This window comes from Miniopterus schreibersii (genome assembly GCF_964146895.1).
Source record: "Miniopterus schreibersii genome assembly, chromosome: 9".
Taxonomy (NCBI): domain Eukaryota; kingdom Metazoa; phylum Chordata; class Mammalia; order Chiroptera; family Miniopteridae; genus Miniopterus; species Miniopterus schreibersii.
In genome coordinates this window covers 3,372,430-3,394,324 of record NC_138118.1, presented here as the reverse complement: position 1 = coordinate 3,394,324, position 21,895 = coordinate 3,372,430, and the positions used below count along the sequence as shown (strand labels likewise).

General features: G+C 49.5%; 1 protein-coding gene across 1 annotated transcript; it reads left to right on the top strand.

The window, feature by feature from the left end:
* Positions 1–4,601: 4,601 nt before the first annotated feature.
* Positions 4,602–21,177, top strand: GIMAP8 (GTPase, IMAP family member 8). Its single transcript, XM_081147480.1, has 6 exons — positions 4,602–4,793; positions 9,695–10,355; positions 13,056–13,101; positions 14,954–15,046; positions 16,104–16,715; positions 18,922–21,177. Exons 1-6 carry the CDS (start codon positions 4,735–4,737, stop codon positions 19,587–19,589), a joined length of 2,139 nt encoding a protein of 712 aa, XP_081003606.1. The 5' UTR covers positions 4,602–4,734; the 3' UTR covers positions 19,590–21,177.
* Positions 21,178–21,895: the final 718 nt, after the last annotated feature.

The following is a 21,895-nucleotide window of genomic DNA, read 5'->3' as shown; positions in this document are numbered from 1 at the left end:
CACAGAGAGTCACCTTGGAGCAGACCTTCCTTGTTCCTGGAGGTCATCGCAGCCTTTCTGTGAAACCCACGCAGAACAAACACCCAGCAGTATTCTTTTTTTGTTGTTGTTGCTAATTCTCACCTGAGGATATTTTTTCCATTGATTTTCAGAGAGAGTGGAGGGAGGGAGGGGGGAGATAGGAGAGAGAGAGAAACGTTGATGAGAGAGACACATCCACATGGATTGGTTGCCTCCCGAACAGGGGCGCGGAACAAACCTGCAACCCAGGTGTGTGCCCTTGACTGGGAATCGAGCTGGCGACCCTCCGGTGCGGTGGGCCACGCTCTAACCACTGAGCCACGCCAGCCGGGCCCACCAGTATCCTGAATATTCCCCAACTAGCCTTGGACTCGGGAGGCATTTCAAACGCAGATGCTTCCGACCAGCATGTTAGCTGTTGTGTTGAGTAATAATAGTTTTTAAAAGGCTTACGTTAGGCAGAGCACCAGCACTCCCAGAAATCTCTGGAGGGAATGACCGGTGTGGGGCTCCCAGAGGAAGAGTGGGGTGTATAGAGTCCCAGGGACTGGGAGGGCTCGTCTTTATTCGACCATAAGGAGCAGCGTGTTTCTGGCTGGGAAGCGGGACCTGCTGGCCGCGGCTTTCCCGCCTCCCGTGTGCTGCGTGGTTAACGCCTGCTCTTCGCTTTCCTGACGACGTCCTCGGCTTCCTTGCCACCTGCCCTGCGTGCCCCTCTCTTTTATTTCTCCCGTGTGGAGTGCCCGAGGCAGACGTTGGTGTGACAGGTCACTGTCCGTTTACAGCGCCCCTTGGACAGAGTCCGTTTTCCCAGCACAGCCGATGTTGCTCGTGAGTCTTGGCAATCCTATTATAATATATAAGTGTATCAAAGTAACACGTGGTACAGCTTAAATTTACACCGTGTTGTATGTCACGTTTATTCAGTTAAGAAAAAGAACCTAAATAGGCTGCATGTTGAGTCGCTCCGGACTTTTTGTAACAAATGCCATCGGGAGAGTGGCGCCCTCTGGTGCACACTTGGAGAACCGGTAGAGTGACTCCGAGGAGGGCAGTTGCTCAGGTGCCCAGGCCCGCCCGCCACCTTCATATTAGAAGGGACATCAGGGACCATGCAGACATTTCTCTGGGAAGGACCCTGCAGCAGAGGGAATGGCAAAGCCACGGCGTCCGGGTGCCGGGAGCCAGGGGGAGGGGGTGGCCCTGGGGTGGGGCTGGAGGTAGGAGGACCAGCTACAAGCTACTGTAAGAGTCCAAGCGCCTGAACCACTGTAGAGACATGAGCGGGGGTGGTGGGAAAGAGAACCGATTCCTGAGATGTTTAGGAGGCAGAAACAACCCGATAACTGTTAAAAGACGAATTCAGGGCTGCTATTACGATTGTTCCTGCTGCCCCGCCGGAGGGCGTGCTAGTCGCAGCTAGACAATTGTCACTTTGAGAAAAATGTCACTACGTGTTGTTTTGCTTCAAAGGCAGGACATGTGTGGTCGCCGCAGTTTGGGCAGATGGTAGTCAAGTGCCTCGTAGCTAAATGTGCGTATTTTGACAATTTTAGGGTGGCACTGAATGTCTTGTTTAAGTAGAGTCTTTGTTTGTTACAAGAATTCTTATTAGGAAATAATATGTGTATTTAACAGCTTTGAACTCTGAACTCTTACTGCTGGATTTTTGGCTAATTCTCTTTGAAAAGTTACTCTCTGTTTCCTTTTATTTCCTCTCAAAACCCAGAAGAAAACACATGTCGCATTTCTTTCCCTCCAGTTTTCTCTTCTCCCTCATAATTGCCAGCAGCCTTCATTCCACCCTAAGGGGACAATTTGCTGTTACACGGCTGCTTTTCTGACTCACTTCCATAGGGCACTCATGGTCCTATCCACAGGCCTTTATGTCACTCAGAAAACGGCATCCCTTCTTCAGGTTCAAAGTTGTTAAATACACATAATATTTCCTAATAATATTTATTGTAACAAAGACTCTACTTAAACAAGACATTCAGTGCCACCCTAAAATTGTCAAAATAACACGCATTTAGTTACAAGGCACTTGACTACCATCTGCCCAAACTGTGGAGACCACACATGTCCTGCCTTTGAAGCAAAACAACATGTAGTGACATTTTTCTCAAAGTGACAATTGTCTAGCTGCGACTAGCACGCCCTCCGGCGGGGCAGCAGGAACGATGGTAATAGCCCTGAATTCGTCTTTTAACAGTTATCGGGTTGTTTCTGCCTCCTAAATATCTCAGGAATCGGTTCTCTTTCCCACCACCCCCGGTCATGTCTCTACAGTAGTTCCCGCGCTTGGACTCTTACAGTAGCTTGTAGCTGGTCCTCCTACCTCCAGCCCCACCCCAGGGCCACCCCCTCCCCCTGGCTCTCGGCACCCCGGACACCGTGGCTTTGCCATTCCCTCTGCTGCAGGGTCCTTCCCAGAGAAATGTCTGTGTGTCCTCCAAGTCTCAGGGCCGGCGTAGCTTTCCTGGGTACGTCTGCCTCCTTGGCACCCCCTCCATCACAGGGCCGGCCGCAGTCCACGGCGGTTTACGGGTTTGTTTCTAAGTCTGTTTCCCCACTTGGCTGGCTCTCCACCTTGCAGGCCTTGTAGAGCTGCCTCTTAGCTCCCAAGGCAACTCGGACGCCTCAGGACCGCGCCTTTCACGGCTTCATCCCCATAGGATTGGTCCCTTTTCCCGGCGTTTGGCAGAGCTCCTGGAGCCGGGGATTGGTCTTGTGAGTCTTTGGGCCCCTGAGTCAATGCCCTGCCGGCGCCTGGTGGCCTCCACCTTGCTGGCATAGCTGTGTCTTCCTTGCTTGCTTGAGTCTAGAAGTCCAGCCCCTCTCTCTCCTGGCCCCAGAGTCTAGGAGGGGGCGAGGGGAGGGGTGTTTCACCTGCCGAGGGAGTGCTCTGTCCCCTGCCCTTGTCATTAACCACAAAGCCACTAGGGGGCAGGGACGCCCCAGCCTTGCCTAGACCAGGGCCCAGGCGGAATCAGAGGCTGCCTTCCCGGCGGAAAATCAATTCTCCCAAAGCCCACGGAGGTGCTGGAAGATCACTTAGCAAAATGGTCCACTCAGCACATAGCCAACTTGCTAAATCACTGAGGAGTTATTTGAAGCCTCGGCCTTAGGCAGAGTGGTCCCCAAATGCTTGCTGTTTTGTTCAGGAGGGAGTGAGCTTTTTCTTAACTCGGTTTACCGCCTTGTCTATTTTGGGGACACGATAGGCCGCCAGGCCCGTGACTCTGCCCTGAGCCGACCCTCTTCATGGTGAGCCACCATGACCCGCGGGAGGCTTGGTCTGATCTTTTAGTGAATCGAGCTGATGTGAGTGGACCTATTGCCGAGGATGGGAGCCTTACTAAGGGGGGGTAAATGGGGGGGGCGGGAGAGGCTTTGTCAGTGTCCCAGCAAGGCGGTAGTCCCCAGCCCCAAGCCCTTGGTGGGCAGTGACAGCATTCCTTCAGCTTCCTAGCAAGGCCAGCCCAGAGAGAAGGTGGCCCCCTGGGGGCAGAGCAGCCCCTCGAAGACTGCCCCTCCTTCCTTGAGGTGTCAGAAGGCTCAGCACACCTCCAGCATTTCAACGAGCCCGGTGTGCATGTGTGAGCTCAAGGTCACAGAATGGCCAGTGTCTGCCTCCCAATTACAAGCCGTCTCTCATGGACGAACCCCGAGGACTTGACACTAAGCAAAAAAAACCAGCCCCCAAAGGACAAACACTGTCTGATTCCCCCAATGAAGTGTATAAAGCCATGAAACTCATAGAAGCAGAATTAGGAAGGGGGTTACCGGGGGGGGGGGGGGGGGGGGGCTGGGGGCTGGGGGAGGGCAGGGGAGGGGGGAGGGAATCGTACCTAAGGGCCATGAAGTCCAGTGTTGCGAGGAGAACAGGTTCTCAGCTCTGCACCACCGCTGAGCATACTTCACACGGCTGAATTGTGCACCTAAAAATGGCTGAGACGGTCCATTTCATGCGTTGGTTTTTATTATTATTATTTTTTACCTTAATGAAATACTACCTGAAAAAGTCTTGCCCGGCGCTGACTTCTTTCTGCCGTAGGAAGCTTTGGGACACCGTCACCTCTCGCCAAAGGGGTTTTGAGCTCTTGGAAAGCATAGGAGTCCTAGCACGAGGAGTGCTTTGCTGCTGGGGGGGGGGGAGCATTCTTTGCCTGGGAGGCAGCCTTAGCCTGAGGGCCCGTGTTACTCAGGCCGGGGGTTTTAGGGCTGTCTTCCTGGAAGAAGAGGCAAGGGGTGGTTACAGGACCCTGGCAAGGCTGCTTCAGGGTGGACAGAGGTTGGGGAGCTGGTGGTGGGAACAGTGTCTTCATCGAAGCCCCTAAAGGTGCCATCGTTTCTGTCCTCAGCAGCAGGAAGCCACCCACACAGCCTGCTGCACCTGAGCACCACGACCCTTCTCTAGGGACCCTCTGCAGCCGAGCCCCCCGCCCACTCCTTTGCCCGCCAGCCTTCCCTTCCGCAGCTGCCCTGGGAGGCGCGTGCAGTCCCTCCCTGACCCCGCCTGCCCCTGACGTTGCACCGGGGGAAATAAAACTAATTCTGAACTTCCCATGCCTGCATTTGTGTTCCGGTCGCCGAGAAACCCACATCGAGGAACCTCTTCCTCCTCGCAGACGCTGTCAGAGAAACTCGGATCCTGCAGAGCTGCTCCAACCGGCTCCCCTCCCTGAGGACTCTCCTGCCACTCACCGAGCCATGGAGCAGCCCCCAAGCAGCGGTTCTGAGGCTGTGACAGGCCAGGGGACAGGACCGAGGTACATGTGCGCAGATTTGCCTACATTCACAGGGAAGCCGACAGAGAGGGGACAGGAGCCTCCTGGATCTCAGGGGCTCCGGGTGGCTCCTGCTTACTCAACACTGGTCTCCCAGCCCCACGGTGCCTGGGAGGCAGAGGCTCCCCTTTTCTGGGAGGAGGCATGTCCGCATGGGAGAGGGAGGAAAAGGAAAGTGAATGGGGTCCACTATTGAGGAAGTCCCTGACGTCTGGATTGTGTCACCAGCAGCACCCCCTTCCCCCCTCCCTCCGGAGCCGGCAGTTTGGACTCTGATCTCCTACATTCACTTTTCAAATCTTTCCGAACCTTTGCACACTTCGGATTCCAGCACCTGAACCCTGACGGTGGTCAGTGTTTGCAGAAATGGTACATCTGACTTCACCTACCTTTAAGCCCCCTGGGCTGTCCCCTCACGAATGCTTTCACTTCTGCCGGATGAGATGACCGACCTGTGGGCTGGCCGGGGGTCCTCCCGGCCGAGCTCTGGCAGCTCCCCTGACCGCCTGATGAAGGAGGAATCCCTGCACCCCTGGAAGCTTGGCGTGGGTGCCTGAAGCCCTGTCCCCCTCGGTGTGTCCCGAGCCTGGAGTTCTGAGGGAGAGCTTCCTGCCTCTCTCTCCGTTGCTCTGTTGGGGTCTCCTGAGGATCTGTGAGATGATCAGAGGGAAACGTGGGTTGTAAAGGAGAGAGAGGAAGGAGGGAGTTTTGGTTTCCTTTTGTCCTTAAAAGTATTTTCTATAGGCTCAGGATAAAATGGTGTAGGTTGGGCGATCATATGTATGGAGAAAGATAAGAGAGAGAGAGAGAATCCTGACTCAGTCTGGCATCCTGGGCTAGAGAGTTCAGTAGCCTCATTTAGTCACATTGTGCCGGGGAACCGGGCGGAACAGCTGCTCTGGGCCGGGGAACCGGGCGAAAGAATGAACAGAGGTGCTAACTTGGGAAAGAAATTCCTTTCTCCTTCAGACCCACTGGAAGTCTCTGCTTATTTGCCTACTAATGTTGGTTTTTAAAAAATTAATGTAGGAACATAATAGCACTTCACTGGCTTGGGATACAACCTACAGTTACTTTGCTTTATTCGTCAAGGTGACACCACTTCAGCCTCCTTCTGCACCTGTGAAAACTGTTTCTCCCCCCCCCCCCCCATGATCACTCATTTAACACCACTCGTCGGGCACATATAGGGTGGGCAAAGGCAGGTTTACAGTTGCGAGTGGGCGAAACCCACAGTTTACTCTTGCATGATTATTGGTGAATTATTGTACTATTTTCCATAGGAACAACCGCGAACCTACCTGGGCCCCATGCTGTACTCCATGGCAGGCCCTGTATCCGGGCCTAGGGACACGGGACAAAGACAGGCTTGGTCTCTACTCCCATGGAGCTTCGTACCAGGGGCAGTAGGGAGGAAATGAAAAAGCAGACAGTAAATAATACCAGCGGGAAACAGCGTTATGATGAAAATAAAGGAGACTAAGGGTCAGGGTAAGAGTTTCTTTATATAGGCGCGTGTCAGGGTAGGAATGTGTCCTTGGAAGAGTCCCTCAGTGACCGACTTAGGCCACAGAGGAGTCTCTTCTCCAGGCTCTTCTCCTTGGAGTGACAGCGCTGAGGTGTGGTTTTCAGGCTGAGGCGGTTTCCTCTTGAAACAAAAGAGAAAGTGATAAGCTAGTAAATGTGATGGCTGGTAGGGAGCGGCGGGGGCTGGGCAGAAAAGTAGAGCAGGGTGCTGGGGACGGGGAGTGCTGGTGGGGTGCAGGGGGGCAGGGTGCTCTTAAATACAGGGCGACTGAAGAAGGCCCCTTGTGGCCCAGGGACACTGGGAGAGACCCATCAGAAGTGAGCCTGCCTGACACAAGCTGGGGAAGAATGTTCTAGCTCAGATGAACAACCAGCACAAAGCCCCAAGGTCACGTGTTTGGGGAACAGCAGGGAGGCTGATGTGACCAAGCCAGGTGGAGATGGGCAGGGGATGGGGTCAGGGAGGCAGCCAGGGCCCCTGATCCGGTGGGGTCTTGGACCACGATACAGCCTTGGCCTAGTGCCTTGAGTGGGTGGGACACCCTTGGGCGACTTTGGACTGATGAGTGAGTGATGTTATCCGTCTCTCGTTTTAGACTCTGGGAGAAGGTTGGAAGCCTGGAGACCAGAGATAATGTTATTGCCAAAGTCCAGGAAAGAGCCGAGCGTAGGTCCAACCTGGGAAAGTCAGGAGAGGCTTGACGTGGGGGTGACTTTGAGGTGCAGTGATGAAGAGCGGAAAGGAACCCTGCAGGCAGACGGGAGGAGAGGGGTGCCGGGGAGGGCGTGCTGGACATTCAGACAGCGGGTGGGGCCCCTGACTGTGAAGAGCACCCATGGTTACAGGCTACACACGCGTCTCAAGACCACACGAAACACTTACCAAAATTTTATTAGGCCATAAAGGAAATCTCAGCCGAAGACAAATATTTTATACGGAAGTCATCCGACCTCAGCCCAATAGCATTAGAAATAAATAAAAAGACAGCCAGTCCCCCAATACATTTTTAAATTTAATAGTCACTTCTCTTAATTTATGGACCAAAAAGAAATCATAGTTGACATTAGTACATATTTGAAACCGATCACCAAGAATGATGAAGGGAACAACAACAACAAGATGAAGAAGTCAGTTCTTCTCAAACTAAGCTACCAACTCAATCAATGGCATTCAAATTTCCAGCAGGATTTCCTAAAGAAAATGACAACTGATATTAAAAACCCTCTAGAAGATTAAAAAGCCAAGGATAGCAAGGCAACTTTGAACAATAGCAAGGTGTTGGGACCTGCTCGATCAGGTAACTAACACCTATTTTATTATTATTATTTTTAAATTCTCACCTGAGGATGTTTTTTCCTTCCATTGCTTTTCAGAGAGTGGAAGGGAGAGAGAGGGAGAGAGACATCCATGTGAGAGAGACACATCAATTGGTTGCCCCCCGAACTCACCCAACCAGGGCCGGGAATTGCACTTGCAACCAAGGTACATGCCCTTGGCTGGAATCGAACCTGGGACCCTTTAGTTCGTGGGCTGAAGTTCTAACCACTGAGCCAAACTGGATAGGGCACTAAGGCCTATTTTAAAGGCATACTGATGAAGTCATATTGGTTTCAGTAATGAAGACGTTGTGGTTCAGGCATAGAATGAGAGTCCAGTGGACACAACAGGGAACCTGAGGACAGACTCACGGACATATGGGCACCTGGTATATAATGGGTGGGCTGTTAGGTAGATGATGCTGGGAAACTGGGCTCTTCATGTGGATTCTGACTCAGTTAGGAGGGCTGATTTTTAACCGAAAGTGCTTCTCAAACTTGCATGTTCATGGGAACCACCTGGAAGTTGTTACAGTACAGATTGTGATTCAGCAGGTTTGGGGCGGGGACTGAGATTCTGCAGTTCTCACTTGAACCCAACTGTTGGCAATATTGCTAATCTGGGAATCACACTCGGCGTAGCAACAGCGTATGTTGAAAGAGTGTTAGGTGTTGATTTAATAAAGAGGTGTTCTGAGGGAGGTCTGGCAGCTCAGTGACGTCATCAGGGATCCTTAATCTTTCTGCTCTGATCTCCCTTGGCTTGAATGGTGCATGCTGACTTTGTTTTCTTATTTGCTACCTCAATGCCCCATAATGACAGCCGAAATTCCAGACATCCCACTTAAATTCCATGCAAAAAGAAGGGAGAAAGGGTGACAACAGGAGCTCTCCACTGGGCCCACCTGGATGATCCAAGATTCTCTCTCCACCTGAAGATCCCAATCACATTGTCGGCGTCCCTTTTACCACTAGTCACGGGTTCTGGGATTAGTACATGCACCCCTCGGGGTGGGGTGGGGGGTGGGGGGTGGGCATTATTCTGCCTGTCACAGAGAGTGCCTAGGTTTCTCTCAGCATGTAATTGGGTTATGTGTGTAGGGAAAGGGCTTGTCAGTTTAGCCAATCCGCAGTGTTTCACATTTTATCAACACGAGTTTATTTCACAAACAAGCACGCAGAGCCAGTCCTGGCAAAGACAACTCCTTGCTCTGGTCTAGTCTGAATCAAAGACTTCAGCAGCCTAAATCCTTGGGGGGCAATAAACTTGAGTCAAAAAGAGAACACACTGGCCCTGGCCCATTTGGCTCAGATGGTGACTACAATGGGCCAGAGCCAGAGCGGGGCCGTGAGAGGGGAGAGCGTCAGCCTGTGGACTGAAGGGTCCGGGTTTGATTCCGGCCAAGGGTAAGTACCTCAGTTGCAGGTGTGATCCCCAGCCCCTGTTGGGGCGCGTGCGGGAGGCAGCCAGTTGATGTGAGAAGATGTTTCTCTCTCTCTCTCTCTCTCTGAAAAGCAGTGAAAGAAATATCCTCATGAAAGAGAACACACTCACTGCCCTGGCCGGTGTGGCTCAGTTGGTTGAGCATTGCCCCATGCGCTGAAAGGTTGCTGGTTCGATTCCTGGCCAGGGCATATGCCTGGGTTGTAGTCTGGGTCCCTAGTAGGGGGCGTGCAAGGAGGCAGCCGATCAATGTTTCTCTCAGACATCAATGTTTCTCTCCCTCCCTCCCTCTCTAAAATCAATAAAATTAAAAAATATATATATCTTTATTGATTTCAGAGAGAGGAAAGGAGAGGGAGAGAGAGAGAGAAACATCAATGATGAGAGAGTCATTGATCGAGCCGGCAACCCGGGCATGTGCCTTGACCGGGAATCGAACCCCGATTGCCTGGATCCTAGGTCGACACTCAATCTCTGAGCCACGCCCGGCTGGGCTAAAAAAAATCTTTTTTAAAAAAATGAGAACACACATTCTTGCTGTTCCTCTGTTCGCCCGGCATGTGAGTTGAATCTTGATGTGTTGTTATCTCAACAGGACCAAGGAGCACCTGTGTCAGGAGGATGCTGCAGAGCAGGGCTGCTCCCCGGGGCAGCTGAGGCTTCTTCTTTTAGGAAAGAGCGGCTCAGGAAAAAGTGCCACAGGAAACACTATTCTGGGCAAAAAAGTGTTCCCGTCCAGATTCAGTGCGCAGATGGTGACTACAACGTGCCAGAGAGAGAGAGGGCTCGTGGGAGGGGAGGAGGTTGTGGTCATCGACACCCCCGACCTCATCTCTTCAGCAGCTTATGACAAAGACAAGGAACGCAACATTGAGCGCTGCTTGGAGCTCTCCGCCCCAAGCCTGCATGCCCTGCTCCTGATCATCCGCATCGGCCGCTATACCAAGGAGAGCAGAGAGGTGGCCGAGGGCATCTGGAAGGCGTTTGGAGTGGAAGCCAGGAGGTACACCATTATCGTCTTCACTGGGAAGGATGAGTTGGAGGATGACCCCCTGCAACATTACCTTCGCCAGGATGACTCGCTTAGAAAGTTGGTTAAAGCCTGTGGGAGCCAATACTGTGCTTTCAACAACAAGGCGGGTGAGGCTGAGCGGGCCAGCCAGGTGGGGGAGCTCCTCCGCATGGTGAAGAGACTGGTGGGTGAGAACCGGGGACCCTATCCCGTCAGCTTGAGAAGTGAAGGCCGTGGATTCCAGGTGAGAACTATCGTTACGTTCTCCAAGGGTCTCTGTGTTGTTAGAGCGAGTGGAATGAAGACAGGCACGGGCTAGCGGAAAGGTTCATAGGATTTGTTTAAGGGGATATTGAACCATAACCTGGAAAGACGGAGGCACCAGATGGTAGGTTACTATAAATATTATCCTTTGGACTTTATTGGTAAATTAATGGATACCTTTAAGGCCTTGTCCGACTTTACCCCTCATAGTTTTGGACACAAATGACTCATTAGACCACTTTGGCTTCAGTAAAACTATTATCTTCTTGCCCCAGTCCCGACCCCCCTTTCTGGCCACTCTGGGAGTCGCTGAGCACTCTTCTAATGAGCTCTAAAAGTTGGCATCGCCCAGCCGGGCGTGGCTCAGCGGTTGAGCATCGACCTAGGATCCAGGAGATTGAGGTTCGATTCCCGGTCAGGGCACATGCCCGGGTTGCGGGCTCCATCCCCAATGACTCTCTCATCATTGGTGTTTCTCTCTCTCTCTCCCTCTGCTGCCCTTTCTCTGAAATCAATAAAGATATATTAAAAAAAAAAAAAAGTTGGCATCTGCAGGGCTTGGCTCTAGCCTGTCCCCTACTCCCTGCTCTCTCCCTCAGGTGATCCCACACTTTTCAGCTTTGAGCTCTATCTATTGCTAACTGTTTTTCACATTAGTAGCCCTAGTCCGGATCTCTCTTCTGAGTTCTGACTCCTTTATCCAATTGCTACTTGGCATCTCCACTGGGCTCTCCTATAAGATCTCAGGCTTAAAGTGTCCGAACTTCCCGTTTCCCCTTTTAGATCTCTAATAATTCTGTTTTCCTCTCAGCATGGTAAATGGTTGCCCAGATCGCCACGCCCTTCACATCCAAACCCAGAAGTCAGCTTTGATGCTACAGCTAGCATCTGCTGTCCAAAAACCCCTCAAGTCCACGTGATCGTGCACCCGGAACCCACCCTCTTCTCCCCGCCTCCATGACCACCATCTGGTCCAAACCAGCCTCTTCTCTTGCCTGTACTAGTTTACAAATAATCTACTAGCAACTTTCCCCTCTGTCATTCTTGGGCCTAACACCTCCATCCATTTCACACACAACAGAGTGACATTTTATTTAATTTTTAAATTTGAATGAAGAACATATTTGTAACGAAGGAATGGGAGCTTCTGCCTCTGAGGAGCTAATACTTCAACTGGAGTGACTTATGCATAAGAAACAAAGCAATTGTTGATTCAGTGCAGCCAAGTGAATGTCGGCATAGAGAATCCTATAAATATATGTGCCGGAGAATGTAGGGCAAGCAGAAGTTCGGCCTGGGGGCCATTGGGTCAGAATGGATCTTCTTAGTGCTGATGGCCACGCGAGGGAAACCAGTACTTACCGAGCACCTACTACATTCCAGAAGCAGACAGGAGCTGACTTAGTCTTCTCAACAACTCTATGCACGGATGTTCTGCAGATGAAGACACTGAGGCTCCAAAGTTCTAAAGTCACTTGCTCCCTTATCTCTAGGCCTGAGCTCGCCTTCTCTCTCCCCATTGATGGCTGCATGGAACAGTGACGTCAGCCCAGGGAAGGGACACAGAATGAGTTTATACAATGTAACTGGGACATTGTACCCTCTTATTTAAAATGCTCTATTGGCTTCCTGCTGATCTTCAGATCAAGTTCAGGATCCATGACCTGACCTGGCCCCTCACCCTCTATTTTGTTCTCTATGTACTGGTCTCACTAGCTTCCCCTTTGGTCTATTTATTTATTTATTTAACCCCCACCCAAGGGTATTTTTTCCCCATTGCTTTTCAGAGAGAGAGAAAGAGAGAGGGAGAGAGAAATATCGATGTGAGAGAGACACATGGATTGGTTGCCTCTTGCCCCCCCTCCAACGGGGCCAGGGATTGACCTGCAACCTAGGTATGTGTCCTTGACTGGGAATTGAACCTGAGACCGTTTGGTGTGAGGGCCGATGCTCTAACCACTGAGCCATGCCCGGTAGGGCATTGTCACCATCTTTTGTGACTCTATGCCAATTTAAATTTGGGGCATCAGTATAAGGTTTCACCAGGCAAGTGAAGGGGACATCAGGTATGTGGCTGTTTATTCTCTGTTGTCATCTTCATTTGCCCACCTGGATGGAGAGTTTCCAAATTTTACTGGATTCATGTTAGAAGAAGCCTCATTTCTACACTGGGGGTGCCAGTGAGGGCAGGAGACATTGGAGAGATGTGGGGAGCCTGGGTCCCAATCTCCTTGCTTCCCCTTGCCCCTCAAGTGGACATCACAGGCATCTCTGGGCTAGTTTCTTCTTCCAGGGAGCCCAGAAGTTCTCCTTCAGCCTCTCGATTTCCTCCAGGAATGGAAGACTTGGGGATGAATTCCTGTTAGGAACTGTAGAGAAGTGAAGTTAGAGCTTCAGGAGCAATGCCTTGTAGGTGGCATCTGTGGGGCTCCTTTGAGTGAGAGCAAGACCCACCTTGCGACTGGGAAACCCATTGAAGCAGCAGCCCCAGTAGGGTCTCAAGATTTCCATTATGGACAAGTCTACAGCAGCCAGCGAGGTCCACGACCATGGCCTTGATTGGACCACATCCTAATCATCAAATTACTCTGAGTTACACACTTGTGTCTCCATTTCACCACTTGGTAAAAAGATGAGATTTTTAGATTTGCATACATCATTTCCCCCCTTTATTTTCTAGGATGATTTGACAGAAACTACATCTCAAAAGGAGGACAATCCACACGGTAAGAAGACCCCTAAAAGAATGTGAAGCTCGTATCCGTGTTCCTTTGAGTGCTCTGTGTATCAAAGTGAAGTTGAGAAAATATCTAGATAAGTCAGAGCAAACATGCACACTGGAGATCTAGCTCTGGTCAGTGCCTACAACCTGTCCCTAGGGGAACTCTTAACACTTTTGAGTAGGTGTAGCACCTGCAAAGGTCCTGGACCTGGTGTGGGTGGCCCTGACCTTATCTGAAATGTTACAGAGCTGGGCTTGCCTCCCACACTGACTTGGCCTCTTCTTCCTGGCCTTGGATCCAGGACCTGGACCTGGTGTGGGTGGCCCTGGCCTTATCTGAAATGTTACAGAGATGGGCTTGCCTCCCACACTGACTTGGCCTCTTCTTCCTGGCCTTGGATCCAGGACCACCCAGTTTTTGACTCCTCCTGGGGAAGCAGAAATCCCTCCTTCACAGGTGGCACTAACTTGTAGAATTCAGTGATGGAGCTCAGTATCCACATAGTGATCGCCACTAGTGATGCATCCTACACTCTGTACACGTCGGTATGTCTGGGGCGACCTCGTTCAGTGTAGTAGGTGCAATTTGGTCTGTAGGCTGGGTGTACACAACTAATCCAACCATCCCTTTATCAATGGAATTTCCCCTTTATTTCCGGGCTGGCTCTGGGCAAGAACTGAATAGTCACAACCAACCCCCCCCCCCAAAGACACACACATACACATAAAAAGAAAGAAAGAGAGGAAAAAAAAAACCCCACGAATATTCAGTACTGAATACAATAGGCAAGCTCTCTGTCTCCATGGAATTCCCCAAAATAATAAAACTAAAATTTTAATGATGATAATAATTGTGCTTGCCATGTGCTGGAAAATTACATGTAATATATAGAAATCATTCAATCCTCATAGTAAATAATGTATCACCCTCATCCCAACCTTGTAAAGAAGATGTTATCTACCCTCATCTTCATTTTACAGATGACCGAACTTAGCCGCAGATACGTAACATCAGGCAGCAGCAGGGATTTAAAATTCCATCAAATGCCGTTCAGTCAAGACGCCAGGGACGTACCTGTTACTGGATAACATTCAGTTCATTGACTGGGGCCATGAGGGAAGCGCACATCACAGGGAACCAGGGGGTGTCTCAATATGAGGTGTCGGAAAGGACTTTAAAAAAAAAAAGTTTTTATTGATTTTTAGAGTAGTTCTCTCCTTTCTTTTTTTCAAAATTACTGAGTTGGCCCGGCCGGGCGTGGCTCAGAGGTTGAGCGTCGACCTAGGATCCAGGCGATTGGGGTTCGATTCCCGGTCAAGGCACATGCCCGGGTTGCGGGCTCGATCAATGACTCTCTCATCATTGATGTTTCTGTCTCTCTCTCCCTGTCCTTTCCTCTCTCTGAAATCAATAAAAAAGATATATTTAAAAAAAAATGCTGAGTTGTATTCTATTTTATGAATATACCACTCAGTGTTATTTTGTGATATTTTATTTTTTAAAGAATAGTTTATTGATTTTTAAAGGGAGAGGAAGGGGGAGGGAGAGAGAGAGAGAAACATCGATGTGAGAGGCAAACGTCAGTTGGCTGCCTCCTGCATGCCCCCTACCGGGGATTGAGCCCACAACCTGGGCATGTGCCCTGACAGGGAATGGAACCAGCCACCTCATGGAGCACAGGATGATGCTGAACTGAGCCACACCAGCTGGGCGGAAAGGACTTTTTATAGGATGCGGGCTTGTTGGAGAGGTGATTTTGGGGAAAAGAGTAACTTTTCGAAGACAGCATAACAAGGACATGGAGTCACTGCATTTCAGCTGCTTTCTTTAAATGCCATGTTCACTCCCCTCCCAGGCTTGCCTTGCAGACCCAGAGTGACAGCCTACGTGGGTGGCGCATCATATGACCGACACTCAGTGAATATCTCTGGAGTTGCTGACTCATCAGGTAGGTCTGGTGTTGACCTTGGATCACGGGAGAAGTGGTGGGAACAGGGCATGTGTGGAGAGACAGTTTAGTAGCTCAGGTTTTTACAGCAATTTATTAAGGTATAATTTACACAGAGGAAACCCAAGTCAATGACTTTTACACATCTACACCTATGTGACCACCATCTAGGTAAAGATACGGCGCATTTCCTTCTCTTCCAGGTTCTCAATGCCCCTCCTCTAAGGGAACCCCTCTCCACACTTTTACCAGCAACAGTTAATCTTATCTGTTCTTGAACTTCATATAATGTACTCATATGGCATGTGGCTTTGTGCCTGACCCCTTTCACTTAGCATGTTTTAAAGATCCAGCCATGGTGCATATCAGTTGTTCTCACTTTTCTTCTTTTCTTGTTTTTTAAATTGCTGAGTTGTATTCTACTTTATGAATATACCACTCAGGGTTATTTTAGTATATTTTATTTTTTAAAGATAGTTTCTTGATTTTTAGAGAGAGAGGAAGGGAGAGGGGGAGTGAGGGAGAGCGAGAGAGAGAAACGTCAATGTGAGAGGCATTGATCTGCCTCCTGCATGCCCCTTACTGGGGATAGAGCCTGCAATCTGGGCATGTGCCCTTGACTGGAAATCAAAATGGCAACCTCCTGGTCCATGGGATGACATCCAACCAACTAAGCCACACTGGCAAGGGCCACTCAGGGTTATTTTAAACTCAGGTTCTCCCTGGTCATGCCTTAGCCCATGGACTTCATGCCCCAGTACTTACTTGTGGTGGCAAAATGAGAGGAATGTAAGGTCCAAACCAGTGAAGGCCAAGTTTAACATTTTCATGTTCCTGGGCAGTCTCAAGCCCTTGACATATCTCTTAAATTGTTCATGGCCCCTTTTGTGGCTTTCATTTTGATGGGTAGTTTGTGACCAGGACTAGAGTTCTATTGGGTCAGAGCCCTGATGCCAATCTCTATAAAAACTGATAAGGAAGAGAGAGGATTGAACCTGTCCCCATCTCTGTGTCCAACTGCAAGAAGAGACTCAGAATCTGTCCTTTTGTCCCCCAGGCCCAGGAGCAATGGAGCTGCTGGGATCTGAGCAGAACCCTGGGACGTCAGACCTAAAGGTCTTGATCGTGGGGCAGCGTGGTGTTGGAAAAAGCACAGCTGGAAACAGCCTTCTGGGGAAGCGAGTCTTTGAGACCAAATTCAGTGACCAGTCAGTAACCAAGGTGTTCAAATCTGAGAGCAGAATCTGGAGACAGAGGAAAATTTTGATCATTGATAGCCCAAGCTTATTATCTTTAAAGGACTTTAAATCAGGCCTTCAGGAACACACCCCTTATGGCCCCCATGCCTTCCTGCTGGTGACTCCGCTGGTCTCCTTCATTGAGAAAGATTGGGAGGTGCTGAGAACCATCGAAAGCTGTTTTGAAGACACCTACACGAAGCACATGATGGTGCTCCTCACCAGGAAAGAAGATCTTGGGGATCAGGAAGTGGACGTGTTCCTAACCAGAAATAAAGCCCTCAGTGAACTCATCAAGAAATGTGAAAACCGATACAGCGTCTTCAACTACAGAGCAACCGAAAGAGAGGAGCAGGTGGATGAGCTCCTGCAAAAAATTGTGGGAATGGCACAGCAGAATGGAGACAAGCCTTGTAGCTTAAGAAAGGAAGGTAAGCAATGTACAGAAAACATTTTATATATGCTTTAATAAAGTAGATATAGGCTGTCCAGGAACTTTTGTATTTCCTGAAGGGCGCAGGGAAGATCAAAAGGACAGGTCTACTCTGTTGACTAACTCTTCTCCTCTCTCCAGCTTTTACAAAACTTATGTGCCTTTCCTTGCACCCTGTGCTGACCTGGCCTTTAATTCTTTCATGAGTCTTACCCCATCTCTCCAACTGAACGGTGAGGGTCTTGAAGGAAGGAGTTGACCCTTTCCAACCTCAACGTCTTGTTTTCTGCACAGTGTATCTGTTGCCCAGGGCTCAGCTCTCAGAGCTGGTAATGAGATAGCTCTAGACCATTGGTTTACTTTCTTTCTTTGTCTTAAGCTTAACTCTCTCTCTCCCCCTTTCTTGACTTCTTTGTTCATTCTCTTGCCTCTTTACTCTTCTCTCTATTGGAGAGGGAAGGCCATTTTGATGGGACAGGAACTGGGAGCCTGAATGCTCATGGTGGGGGGAGGCATGGGGCTCTTGATGGGATTGATTAGCCCAGCCACATAACCCTATCTACTGCTGAAGTAGAAGTGCCCATCCGCTTGGTGCTATGCATTCTATCAACCCGAGATGAGATCCTTCTAGCCCAGGATGGCTCATCCCATTCGCTTCCAATGTGCTCACCTGGGAAGAACATCAGACCCAAAGGAGCACATCTGTTTATTGAGCCCTTTCCGATTCCTCATGGAGGGCCAGTTGTTGTGGGAATGTCGGGGGAGACTGTGCGGAGAAAGCCCAATTTTTGAAATGGGTTTTGGAGAATAGGTTGAGTTTGGATGGCTGAGCAGAAAGCTGGAAGACATTCCAGAGAGTACACCAGCAATTTGAAGCAGAGAGGTGGGACTAAGCATGCTCCGCGTGAGGGAACAAAAGGGAAATGGTCTTGATGGACATGGAGGGGTCGCACCTCTAGATAAAGTGGGATGGGGAGCTTACAGAGGTCCTTGGGAACCACGCCCCCAGAGGGTATGGAAGCAAGAGTAAAATACATGACAGGTATGGGGGTGTCGGAGACTTCATTCATCCTGTAAGCATGACTATGATGTGGTGGGCTGGGAATAAGCAATTTAGTCATTTTCCCTGGAAGGAAGAGCACAGGGTGGGCTTTCTTCCCTCCTTGTTTTGAGGTGGATATTAGTAACTTGGGAAGGAATTCATTATTGAGGAAAAGCATGAAGCAACCTGAGTGGAAGAGAGAGATCTCGGCACAAGTGCAAAGTCATAAAGAACCCCCCAGTGATACACGTCGCATTACTCCTGTAATTCCATCTGTAGGGAAATTTATTCCCCGTCATTGACACCACACAACAATGTTAGTGGCTCATCATTATTATAACCACAGAGGTGGTTAATCCTTCTGTTGCTAATCCTCACTCAAGCATATTTTATTTTTCCATTGAGTTTTAGAAAGAGTGGAAAGAAGGGAGGGGTAGGGGGGAGAGAGAGAGAGAGAGAGATTGATCGATGTGAGAAAGACACATCAATTGGCTGCTTCCCGCCCCTACCATGGCCAGGGATCAAACCTGCAACCCAGATACGTGCCCTTGACTGGGAATCAAACCTGAGACCCTTTGGTGTGCAGGCCAATGCTCTAACTACTGAGCACACCAGTCAGGGCACCACGAGGTACCTTTTGACATCAATGAGAGACACAATTAAGTTGAATGTGGTTGTAATGAGAAATGACTTCTAGTGTGCTCCACCTGGTAATCCATAGAGAGGACATGTAGTTGCTTTTTCAAGAAAAGTAATTCTATGGAATAATTTTTCAGATACATCCTGTGGTAGGTAGCATTAGCCAGCAGTGGGAAGATGTAGTCCCAGCAGGAACAGAAGACAGAGATGAGATGAGTAGACTGGATCCAACTGAGTACGTGAAGAGTAACAAAGCACTCACAGGGTGCCAGGGAGTTAGAGAAGGCACCCGAAAAGGGGGGCAAATTCAGAGATAGGTGTGGCAGCATGTCAGTGGATGAGCCCCGGGCAGGGACTGTGGTCCAAGGCCTGCTGCTGAGTTCACTGTGTGTCTGGAGGAAGCCATTCCCGGGCTTGGGGCTGCAGCCGCCCTTGGAAGGCGGCCCTGATGATCCCCTAGCATTCTTGACTACAATGTGTGGCCAGCCCAAGGTCATGACTCTCTCCTGCTTTCCTCCCACAGAGACCCTGAACATTGTACTCGTGGGGAGTGGCGGGACTGGGAAGAGTGCCACTGGGAACACCATCCTTGGGAGACCTGTCTTCCTCTCTCAGCTCCGAGCCCAGTCGGTGACCACGACGTGTCAGGAATGCATGATGCCAAGGGTTGAGCAGGATGTCAGGGTGGTGGATACCCCTGAGCTCTGCCTGCTGAACAGTGATCCATCCCAGGTAGACAAGCTCAAATCCTATGTGTCCCACGGTGGAGGGAATACGGTCCTGGTCCTGGTGCTGCAGCTGGGAAAGTTCACTAGCAAGGATATAAGGGCAGTGACCATGCTAGAGACCATCTTAGGAAAGGATGTTAGGAAACAAACGATTGTGCTTTTTACCCGGAAGGAAGACCTGGGCGATGGGGACTTAAAAGATTACTGCAAAAACACAGATAACAAGGTTCTTAAGGAGACAATTGAAAAGTTTGGGGGACGAGTTTGTGCTTTTAATAACAGAGAAACGGGCCAAGCCAGGGAAGACCAGGTAGCAGAGCTTTTGAAAATGGCCAATGACCTGATACGTAACCATAAAGAGCACGGGCATCCCTGTGCACAAGAGCATCTTAGCAATAGGAGTGTCCCTGAAAAGCTGCATTGCAGAAAACTACAAGAGCTAATAAAAGGTTTCTTACCGTAACTGGCTGAAATGCCTGGCGGCTCTTTAAGTTAGAGCCACGCTCAGGTTGGAGGGTATGGAAAGGCTGGGGGATGGGAAGCGGGTTTGTGACTTTTGAGGGTCTGAGAAGTCAAGGCCTCTCCCCTTATGAGGCTTTCACTCTTTTTATTATTATTATTTTTTAAAAAATCCTCACCTGAGGATATTTTTTTCATTGCTTTTCAGAGACATTCTCACCGCTGAGCCAAACAAGCTAGGGTGCTCCCGCTCTTTGTAGGCAAATAAACTGTCAGGCTGGGGCAGGTAGTAGGAGATTATAAAGGAGCAAGAAGAGACAAGGTAGGGAAAAGGGTCAGAATCAACCAACAAGAATCACCTGACCTGTGTAGGTAGCTTGGAGGCAGGAATCAGGACGGACACCGGGACCAAGGCCAAGGCCAGCCTGCGGCCAGAGTGCACATAGCTATATAAGAATCAGGGCATCCAGATGTTGGAGGATGAGGCAACGCCCAGCCATCGTGGGTATGGCAGAGAGGAGGAGCTGGACTCCTGTGGGCCACCCTGCAGCCTGCCAGGTCCGCTGCACCCCCTCCCCCCAGGTGTCCTTTCCTCAGGTGGTGGTGGTGCCTCGGTGTCCGCTCCATTTCTAGTCTGAATGCAAAGGGACCCAGCCACCCCCCATTTGTTGTCCCTGAGGAAATGAACACACGACTCTGTGAGGACTGTATTGTTAAGTCATCAGAGTGGAATAGACCAGAACAAAAATCAGAAGCACAGTAAAATCGCCAAGGTTAGACAACCTTGCAAAATTTTAAAATTCTAAGTATCATTCTAGATTTCCCCCAGGAAAGATCATTGGAAACTCCTTTACACTTCTCTCTCTCTCTCTCTTTACCTTGAGGGTTGGGAATGAGGTTACAGCTTAGAGAACTCACATAATAATGGTCTAAATTATTAGGGGCTTACGGTGTCTCATGCCCTGGTCAGGCTGTCTGAGGGGGGTGCAGAGCCCACTGTCCAGCTTCATTCTCACGCAGCGTCCTCACTTCAGGTTGCTGCTGGGTTTGGAGCTGGTGATGTTCTGCTCATAGGTGAGCAGAGGAAATTGAGAGCTGCCCGGTGGGGGCGCTGTATGAGGTTAGAACTATAGAATCTTCTCCCAGTAGATGTAGGGCCAGATGTTTTCAATATTAACCACTTTATAGATGCTTTGGGGACAGGATCTATGTCACCTGCCTTTGTTTTTTTGAAAGTATCGGTTTTCCTTCGAGATTAGGCCACTTATAAGAACAGGCTCTGTTGCCATCAATACTTATGTACCCTGCATAATCCTTTATATGACAAATTCTGGGAAACATATGTGTAAATATACTCAGCCGAGTGAAATGATAAAGATGAATTATATTATGAACGTGCATTCTCCCAATTCCTGTTTTTCTGACTTGGGGAGGAGCATGCGTCCTCGCAGAGACACTGTGTATCTCGACTCCCGCAAGGCTTTTGCTCAGGACTGACCCAGAGACAGGTCAGGTGTACAGAAAATGAGAATGGATGTCAACTGGGACCTCCACAAAGGAACAAGCGATAGTAAATAGGTGGCTAAACAGAAAAGACTCTTTTTATTGTTTAAAAATTCCTGCAAAAGGCAATTGGCTCTTGAAAGCAAAATAAAACAATATATGGTTGCATATATTTTATTTTATTTTATCATTATTATTTTTTAAAATATATATCTTTATTGATTTCAGAGAGAGGAAGGGAGAGGGAGAGAGAGATAGAAACATCCATGATGAGAGAGTCATTGATCGGCTGCAGCCCGCAACCCGGGCATGTGCCCTGACCGGGAATCGAACCCTGATCGCCTGGATCCTAGGTCGATACTCAACCGCTGAGCCACGCCTGGCTGGGCTGGTTGCATCTATTTTAGGTGAACGTACGCTGTACAGCAACAATAATGCAGAAGGTGGGAGGAGGAAGGAAGAATATACTGTTACAGAGACCTGACAGCATTTGTCACGGGATAGAATAGTCACTGAAGGGAGAACAGGAGAAGTTAAAGGTGAGTATTGGAAGTTGTGGAGCAGCCACTAAGAAAAGAAATGAGGTATGGCTAATAGAGCAACAGCTGAAATAAAATGGAATTTTAAAAATTCACCAAAAAAAGCAGAAAAAAGAAAAGAAAGGACAGATGGGACAAACAGAAACAAGTAGCAAGAGGATGGGTTTAAACACAACCATATGAACAATCCTATTAGATGTAAGTTGTCTAAATGCTCCAATTATAAGACAGTCCGGTTGGGTATAAAAGCAAGACCCAGCCGTATGCT